This window comes from Mycetomoellerius zeteki, unplaced genomic scaffold (assembly GCF_001594055.1).
Source record: "Mycetomoellerius zeteki isolate Tzet28-1 unplaced genomic scaffold, Tzet1.0 scaffold138, whole genome shotgun sequence".
Lineage (NCBI taxonomy): Eukaryota > Metazoa > Arthropoda > Insecta > Hymenoptera > Formicidae > Mycetomoellerius > Mycetomoellerius zeteki.
The window spans coordinates 61,311-70,881 of record NW_017256319.1 but is presented as its reverse complement, the minus strand read 5'-3'; the positions used below and the strand labels follow the sequence as shown (position 1 = coordinate 70,881).

Below are 9,571 nucleotides of genomic sequence, written 5' to 3'. Positions count from 1 at the left end.
ATATTATTAATTATTATTTTATTATATATTATTTTATATTATATGTTATACTTTTTTATATTTAATATCATTAAAATTTGTCCTTTTTCAAACAGTGCATCCATAATCTTTATACATGTATAATTTTTATTTGTTTTTATATTTTTAAGATGTTTTATCAGTATGGTGGAGCGAATTGATAATAAAGTTACTGTCAAAAGTGTAAATGATGAAGTTGAACGCTGCCGAGTAATTTTGACAAATAACAATGATTGGAAGATTCAAGTTACCATATCGAGTAACAATATAAAACGTCATACATAACTTTCAAACATCGTTTTTGTAAGTTTTTATCCAAATCAAAGTCCTATTTTATCATAAATATTTACAATGAATTAATATAAATTCAAAATTTTAATTTTATATAGAGATAATATACAAATGTTCTATTTTAATTTATTTCATAAAAGTAAACACACTAATTATTATTACTATTTATTTTTATAAATATATAAATATAATAATAATGAAATATATATCGTACAAATTAACGTGACTTGTAAATAATTTACGAGAAATGAACTAAATCATTAAATATGTTAATTTTATAAAGAATAAAATTTTTTTATATAAAAAATAGCAGCAATACATTATTTTTAAACATTTAGAAATAATATTAATTTATTTTAAATATTTATGATAAAATATCATGAATAAAAGAAATATTGATTTTAATTAAAATAAAAATTTATTGATTAATTTATATAAATAATAAAAAAAATTATAATTCGAAATTATATTTGAATCTTGAAAATAAAAAATTTTAACCTCTTCAGACCTGATTTTTATGGAATCATGTCAAAAGAAATTTTTTTTTTTAAATTCAATTCGAGGACACTTTAATAAGTAATTCGCACTAAAGAATTAATTTTTTTCAATATTTAGACTATTCTTTCAGCACGTGCATTATTATATACATTTAATCTCAGATTTTTTTATCAATAGAAGTAAATAATTTGTAACGAATATTATAAAATTTCATGCACATTACAATGTATACAGAGTGTCTGAGAAATAGTTTTCAATTAAATTAAAATTATTATACTCTTCAATAAATAAATGTATTATTTATTCTTGATACTTTTAAAAAATATAAAATATCTCGTAAACTATTCATCTTTTAATAAATCATACCTAATACTTTTATGCACAAAATAATGAGATGAATCAATTGGTATAAAGAAAATGCATAATTCAATTTTTGATGTATTTCGGTGTTTTGTTTTAAAAAGCCCCACCCTGTATTTTTATATTTATATTTTATCATTATTATATAGGTGCTACATATATCTGGCGCGTTTTCCCAAACTCGTTATTTTTCAAATTTGGGAAATGTCAAGATGGATTTAACGATCAAAGACTATACAGTTGTAAATGTAATAAGAAAAATTCGAGACGAAGAAATAAAAAATCTCATTCATCAATTGCTATTGAAGAAATTTTAAATTCAAAGTCTAAATATAATAATTATAAATTATTGAAAACCTGCTTGACACCTATTGACAACTATTGAAGAAATGCAACCGTTCTGTCCACGATTGTTGATAAAGAATACTAAAATATTCAGGCTAAAGTGCATTTCCTTATATATATACTTGTCCGATAATTTTCCTTCTCAGAATATATGCTATACATAAAAATACACAAATTTACAAAAATACAGGAAAATCGAAGCTGGGAGCGCCATACTGAACATTTACCCTATTTTTGTCAGCAATGTCAGTATGCCAAATATAAGACAATTCATACAATGCATCAGTTTACTCAATATGCTAAATCACGTTTGGTTATCTGGGTCTAGTAACGTCATTATCGTTTACCTAGTTTACACCGAGTATTTGATGCGCGTACTATAAAGTATTATGTCCGAATCGAATTACTTGATACACTCGATAGAACGCTTGCGAATTACTTTAGTGTAATTACAGATTTAATCGGTTTAATATTGTCGAATATTGCGAGTATTGGATCAAGTTGATACAAAGATATATCAAAGATCCTAGCAAAATCCTGTAAACGCTTGATTTGATTTGGGTCGTATTACTACTGTTAGGTTCAGATTAAAGTTAGATTTCTAGAATAAACAGAAACGTGTATCAAATATTTAGTCTACACCAACTTAATGCGCGTACCGATTTAATGATGTAAATTAGACATATTTAATGTGATACCATGTATTTAATACGAATATACGTACATGTTAATATATGTAATGTAAATACTGCAATATATAATTGTGTAATAGAATAATTAATTTTTGCAAAATTACAAATAATTGTATAAAAAGACATTTATATTTTTCATATATTTATCAATATAGCCTGTATATTAATTATAAAATTGCCAAAAATTTTATAGAGAAATGTATTTATTTAATAAATCAGTAAATTACATAATTTTATTATATATTTGTATTATACATTTATATTTACATATACGGATATATACATAAACATATATTAGGAAAAACTGTCACTTCACTATATGTAATTGATTAGTGTTATATAAAATTGAAAAAAATATATTTAATAAAAATATTTCATAATTATTATAAATCTAAAGCAATCAGTGATAAATGTTTTTCACGTTCAATTTGTTAAAGAAATGTCTAATGGAGAAATACAAAAATACTTTTTTAAAATAACAATATTGGAATTAGATCTGTGGTTAATATTACAGGTATAACGAAAGAAGGTCACAATATGGATTTTTGAAGAGTATATGCTTATTTCATTGTAATAGTATAACATATAGATTTTCGTAGTATTTATGAGCATTTTTGCTTGTAATAACATTGTTACATAAGACCAGTGGCATATAGAAAGCAAATTAATATTTTTATTTGCTATTGCTTGTGTTATTGTCTAACGTTTTCGACTATATTAACCGATTCATTTTTAACGTTATCATTAGATATTTACGCAATTTGTACTATAAACCCATCAGGACTGTACTGGCAGTAATAGACATTTCCTTTGGTGCGCTGGCTTGTCGCACACTCATCTCCCATGTGTCCAATAGTTGAGAAAGAGAGAAACGGCGCGGCAATTTCGCGATACGGACATTCAGGGCTTTTTGTACGGCACACAAAAATGTCGTTGCTTCGTATTCGTGCGGTGCCATGACGCAACGAGGCGGTGTTGAAGGATAGTCTGCGGGAACTGTAACCGAGATCGGTGGAACGCATGGAAGATGACGATCATCAAGCCAACATATCAATTGTATGCATCTCGATCCACTTTGCTGTGCTGGGTCTAGACTGACCTAAAATGAAAATTGCATGATTAATAATAATTATATATTTCAGAAATTATAATTACGTGCCGATATGGTTGTCGGACTTTCAACGCAATCAAATCTGAAAATATTATCTTAACGTTCTGACCATTATGGCGCTTCTTAATTTAAAGCATTATGTTTAACATTAGCGGTCTTTCAATCTTATTATTAATTATATATTTGTATATATACTATAATAAACGATTTATTAAGACCGTATATGTGAATATACAAGTAAGAGTTTAATGTCTATTACGGTCGAAGCTGGATTTTAGATACTTTTTAAATAATTTCTATGTGAATTTATATACTAAATATGTAGTCATTTGAACTGAAATGATTTTTCGGACTTATAAACGCAATTAAACTACTATAGTAATATCACAAATTAAATTGATAAGCAATTTAATAATATGATGCTCAATTTGGCATCCTATTAGAAAGATGTTAATGTACTGAAAAACTGTAAATAAATTTATTGCGAAAAATATGTAGTCATTTGAACTACCTCGGCCAGGAATTGAACCCGGATCTCTTGTATTCCGTACGAGCGTCCTAAGCCTTTAGACTACCGAGGCCTTAGTAATATTCTTCATAATAATCGATAGTAGGAACAATAACGCATTTTTCAAGCAGCGTGGATAAACAATAATAAACAAAATAAATTGCTTATCAATTTAATTTGTGCACAGAAAGAAAAAATTTGCTTCGAACGCTAATCTTATGCCATTACGGCAAATTTATTTGCACATATAGGAATCGCAAATTATTTGCAAGTGTGACAAATATTCTTTTTTATACTTTCTATAAAAATTATTTGCAATAAATGCAAAATATTTATCAAATATGCAAATGCCATAAACAGCAAAGAAATTTGGCAAACATTTTGCAATCTCTTTTGTGTTCATAGCAAATCTTTCTTCTCTGTGCGATATCACTGTAGTATTTTAATTGCGTTTATAAGTCCGGAAAACCAAATTCGGCGCGCGGTTTGAAGGACTACAAATATGGTGTATATGCAAGTTATAGCATATATAATTCACATTAAAAATTATTTAAAGCATTAAAAGATCTAGCTTCGACCGGTCTAGTTTATCGATTGTGTTTTCGACCATGTACGGTCTAAAAATGAGATTCTTATTGTTTACAAATTCTTTGCTTTAAAACAACACTTTTTCTCCTTTAAAATACAAATTTTCTGCTTTTAAAAAAACAAATTCTCTGCTTTAAAAACACAAATCCTCTGCTCTAAAGACACAAAAATTATATAAGAAATTATATAAGAAAATATTTTGCACTGTTAAAATAGGGAATTTGTTTCATCGGAGCGCAGTCGTGTCCAAAAGTTAGGTTTAATTGATGAACTTTTATTAATAACTTTTTAAGGAACAACGGCTAAAATTTATTCAAGATCACTCGGGGTCATGACCTTGATAACATATGCCAAGGTCAAGGTCATTGGGGAGTAATCCCCTATACTAAACAGTTACCCATACTTTAAATCGTTGGTCCAATCTAGCTATTTCTCCTTGTAATACATCTGGTATTTCGCTAGATGATTCCTCTATTTTTTGCTTCTTCAAAGGTGGTGGCAAATTTCTATTTTTATACAGATCATAGAATACATTTCAATTTTTAATTGTAAATTTATTATGTAAAATAAAAAATGTAAACGATTTTTATATATATATACGTTCTTACTTTATTTCTGGTCCAAATAATGCATCCAAACATGGTCCAAAAGTGCGTTGCAATGTGTGATTAATTACCGGACTTTGGAGATGTGCGCTTACGGCTTCTAATAGTGGACTGAAAATTTGATGCTCCTTCAATGTTGTTACCGGCGGTCCCACACTACCGTCTCCTCTCTTAAAATCTAATTTTTCCAAGACAACTTCACATTTTAGCAACGTATCCAACGGCATACGTTTACTGGGATTTGATAGAATTTCCAAGAGCTTCTTCATTTTGCTGAGTTTATCAACGTCTGCAACAGAAAATAGACAAATATAAACAGTACTTATTCACAGTAGTTATTTATTCGAATTGTTTAATATTAGAAAGGCATAACGCTTTATTGAAGCTGGCATTTTATTGAAAAACCTATAAAATCATAGTAGTCATATTGGAAAATGATCTGAATCATTCTGGAATAGCAGAGTTTTCTCAATTCTCTTTACATGTCGATGCTCTTAGGGTATCCCAAAAAGATCGGGACACTTGAATATCTCGGAAAATATAAGTTTTATAGAAAAGTGTTTCAGACAAAAATTGTAGGCTTCAAAAAGATCTATTTACTGATCTTATCAGTTTGATCTTGGGTGGCGTCATCAACATTAGATTAAGGTCAAATTGATTGTTTTAAATAGAACACCCTACTTTTGATTCCAGAATCTAATAACCGATATCAAGAGCTTTCCAAAATATCATAATAAAGTTATTTTTTATTGAGTATTTTTCGAGTTATAGGGCTTGAAAGTTACAGTACAGCCGGCATTACACAAGGTGTCCAACCGACGCGACAGCTAAAACTTCTTAAATGTTGTTCAGGATCATGTCCTGGATAACATTTGTCAAGTACGCAATAAAAAATAACTTTATGGTGTTATAATTATGGTGTTAATATACATTAACTTTAATGTTGTCATTTATATTAATTATATAATTTTATTTTCTTACTTCCTTCGCTGCTCATCTTGGCGATCATTCTTCGTAATGGTTCTATATATTTGCTCAACTGTCTAACTTTGTCTCTGTAAGCTTGATCTTCTTGCTGAGGACTTGGTGTAGCGCCTACGCCCCCGGGAGTATTTAACGAACTGCTTGGAGATGATGCCATACCTATATAGTTATATAATTCAACATATTTAATAATTCCATTTTTTCCTTTTCTTATTTATATTGTCCTATGTTTATTAATTATCGATTATCTGAACGTACCTACGGAATTCACGGACCGAGTTGGTCCTGTCATGATGGCATGCTGAGGACTTGGTGATGGCACTAGAGCAGGCGAGGCTACCATTTGATTACTATGGGAATATATTGTTTTGTTATTATATGTCAGATATATGAAAAATTGCTCTATATTTCTCACACAATCCTAAACATTATGTTCAAAAAGAATATTAATATTACCTCGATGGTAATCCAGCTGGGCTTGGAGCTGAAGGAGATGGACTCTGTCTCAAGAATTGATTAGGCGTAACATTACGTGGGCCAGGAAATCCAGTATTCATCATTTCACTTGGCTAAAAACGAAAATAGAAATTATACTAATAAAATATCAACTAATAGATATTATTATTAATAGTATTGGTAATAAGAATTATTAAAAAGATAAGTGTATTATATACTTTTCTTTGAATATGATTTAACTGCTGTTGCATCTGACCTGGGCCTAATTGTCCAGGACCAATTTGATTCATTTGCTGCGGTATACTAGTTTGTATATTGCCTATTGGTCCCGTAATTTGATTATTCATTTGCCCTGGTAGTTGAGTCTGCATCTGGGACTATGATAAAAGCAATCTATGAATTGATTATGACAAAAATAAAATGCCATTAATTCATTCTTTTATCTTATTTTGGCAGTTTTTTTTATATTCTTATATAACTTATTTACGTACAAAGAATGGTAAGTATAGAACGTACCTGCATATTTTGTTGCATCTGTCCAGCGCCTAATTGACCCATTTGCCCAGGCACCATTTGATTCATTTGTGGAGGAATATTTCCTTGTCCCATCTGATTCATTTGAGTCAGCATAGGATTATTTTGCATACTCTGAATGGGGCCCATGTGATTCATTGGACCGCCAGTTTGCGACGGCATCATACCCATACCTGGCATCTTGTTTTGCATACCAGGCATATTCATTGGTTGGGCAGGTCGTTGATTTAAACTTTGTAAAACTAATAAAACGTACAAAAGAGTTCGAACTAGTTATCACTTGGAGATGTGTGTGTACATTTTTCAGATATATATATAAATTGAACTATTTATATATTTGTACATTGCAGCAAAAATTTAAAGATATATTGTAATATTATAGAAGAAAAGAATGTATAGAAATCAATGTATAATAAATCAAAAAGAGAATATAAATAAATATAATTTGTATTTATTAATTTATTATAATTAATTTATTCATGATTTGTGTTTATTGTTTTTTTTCCTTTAGTAATTATTAATATGAAAACAGATGATTTCAAACTTAAAACGTAAAAATCTTAAATATAGAATCTGTGTAATCATAATATCTACGACAATAACAATCTTTCTGATAAGTTCTTTTGTTTTTGTAAACTTGTAGAGCTTTCTTCCCTTATAATAAATCTTTCAAACGCTTCTTCCAAAGGAAAATAAAAAATTTTGCTACTTTGACTTTAATTTATTTAGATTTTTTGTACATTTTTTTTAGTCTTTTGATGCTTATACTTATAAATGATATTACAAACTTAGATATCTTTATTCAACTTCAGTTCTATATCAATTTTATCTTTAATGCTTGATTTTTGCAGATCACTTGGCCATGCGTTTTTCATAAATGTCAGTTTTATTTTTGTAACAACTGCATTTATGGAAAATTGCACATCCTTATATTTTTTTGCGCATAATGCACGAATTGGTATACAATGATAACATGAAAGCATACATCAAACGTCTGACATCGTTAATTATATCAAATACTTCTTTAGAAAAAGGATAGTACATGTCAGATTTAAGTTTTAGACTTAGATAGAAGTTAAGAAATAGTACGTGCAAAATTACAATTTTTTTCTCTATAGACTTTTTTTTAAGACATTTTCCCGGAATCCGGTCAGATATCCGACCGGATACCGAATATTCGATGTTACATTTTGTCAGGATATCCGATATGCAATATCCGGTAATTTTACGATCCCGTGCATCCCTACTAATAAGGATATATAAGTTATAAGTTACAACATATGGCTCTATTAACTGATGAGGTCAGTTAATTCGTAATCGGCAGATTACGGATTTAATCCTTTCCTACATCACAAAGTTGCACAAAAGTTGCAGTAACACTGCTTGCAACATTGCATGTTATAGTAACATTGCAGAGATTTTGCTGCGATATTGCTGCAAATTCTGTTTTGTGCTGTATATATATGGGCTGATTTAATCTTGATTTAATTGATTTAATTAGGATTTAATCCTCATCTTACATCTCGGTTTTATATAAGATGTAAGTAATTTCATTGAATAGTTTGTGAGCAAAAAAGCATGAAACGAATAATAACGTTTGAAATATCAATATTTCACGAATTCAAGAGTTGAAACAATGAGCTAAGTGTTTAAGCAGAAAGAAAAGTAAAACAATTGATTGAACAAAACAGCAGATACATTTGCTGAAAATAGTACCTATGTATATTTATTATAATAGATAGTACAACTACTGATTATTTCTTTGCAAATTATAATACTTACGATTAGTTGCAGTATTTGCAGGTGGTTGCGGGATTATACCCTGATGGTTAGGACCTCCCATGCTCATCATTTGATTATTTCCCGTGCCCTGACGCGCTAACGTCTGAAGAGCACCAATTGGATCAGGCATGCCTTGATTATTAGTACCAGCAGTACCTGGTGCATTACCAGTTGCACCCTTTTTGGAATCTATGAAAAGAATAGAATATCATTGAAATAATACATATAAGATTTTGCAAAATAATCCGACTTTCAAAAAAGAAATACTGAACAAGGAAGTTACACTTTGAAATTTTACAAATAAGAAAAAATATTAAACAAAGAATACAATTAACAATAACATTGATAATTTAATGATTCATTAAGTAGCTTAGAAATTAGAACCTATTTGTGTTTACATGATGCTTTTTTTTGCTGGATTGCTTGAATGTTATTGTCTGGTGATCTTTAGTTGAAAATTATGTAGTCTGTTATGCCAGAAACTGTGTAGCTTAATTACCACATTACTGGCTGATCTGCTGGATTTTCGTGCTATTCAGGCTTTTATTTTTTGCGTAATTTTGTACTGGCTCAATGTAGCCAACCAGAACACATTTTTATGTCACGTGATCAAAGTATTCTCTTCATAATAATTAAAAACAATGCAATTGCATTTTTCCAACCATGCACTACAGTAGCTTATAGTAGTTCATGTTTATTTATTCAAATATTTCCGTTAAGTACCTTCTGTCAAACAAATTCCAACTGATCAACCAGCATGGAAATTCGCGTGAAGTCAAGCTACCAATATAACAGTAAA

General features: G+C 29.1%; 1 protein-coding gene across 1 annotated transcript in view; it reads right to left on the bottom strand.

The window, feature by feature from the left end:
• Positions 1–2,702: 2,702 nt before the first annotated feature.
• The window catches only part of MED15 (mediator complex subunit 15), a 9,902-nt gene continuing 3,033 nt past the window's right edge, over positions 2,703–9,571 (bottom strand). Inside the window, exons 4-12 of the mRNA XM_018462292.1 lie at positions 8,773–8,961; positions 6,973–7,232; positions 6,675–6,833; positions 6,457–6,569; positions 6,259–6,350; positions 5,998–6,159; positions 5,020–5,305; positions 4,815–4,917; positions 2,703–3,303 (exon numbers count right to left, since the gene is read on the bottom strand). Coding sequence (XP_018317794.1) covers positions 2,971–3,303; positions 4,815–4,917; positions 5,020–5,305; positions 5,998–6,159; positions 6,259–6,350; positions 6,457–6,569; positions 6,675–6,833; positions 6,973–7,232; positions 8,773–8,961 — 1,697 coding nt within the window. The 3' untranslated portion in view covers positions 2,703–2,970. The remainder of the gene's footprint in view (positions 3,304–4,814; positions 4,918–5,019; positions 5,306–5,997; positions 6,160–6,258; positions 6,351–6,456; positions 6,570–6,674; positions 6,834–6,972; positions 7,233–8,772; positions 8,962–9,571) is intronic.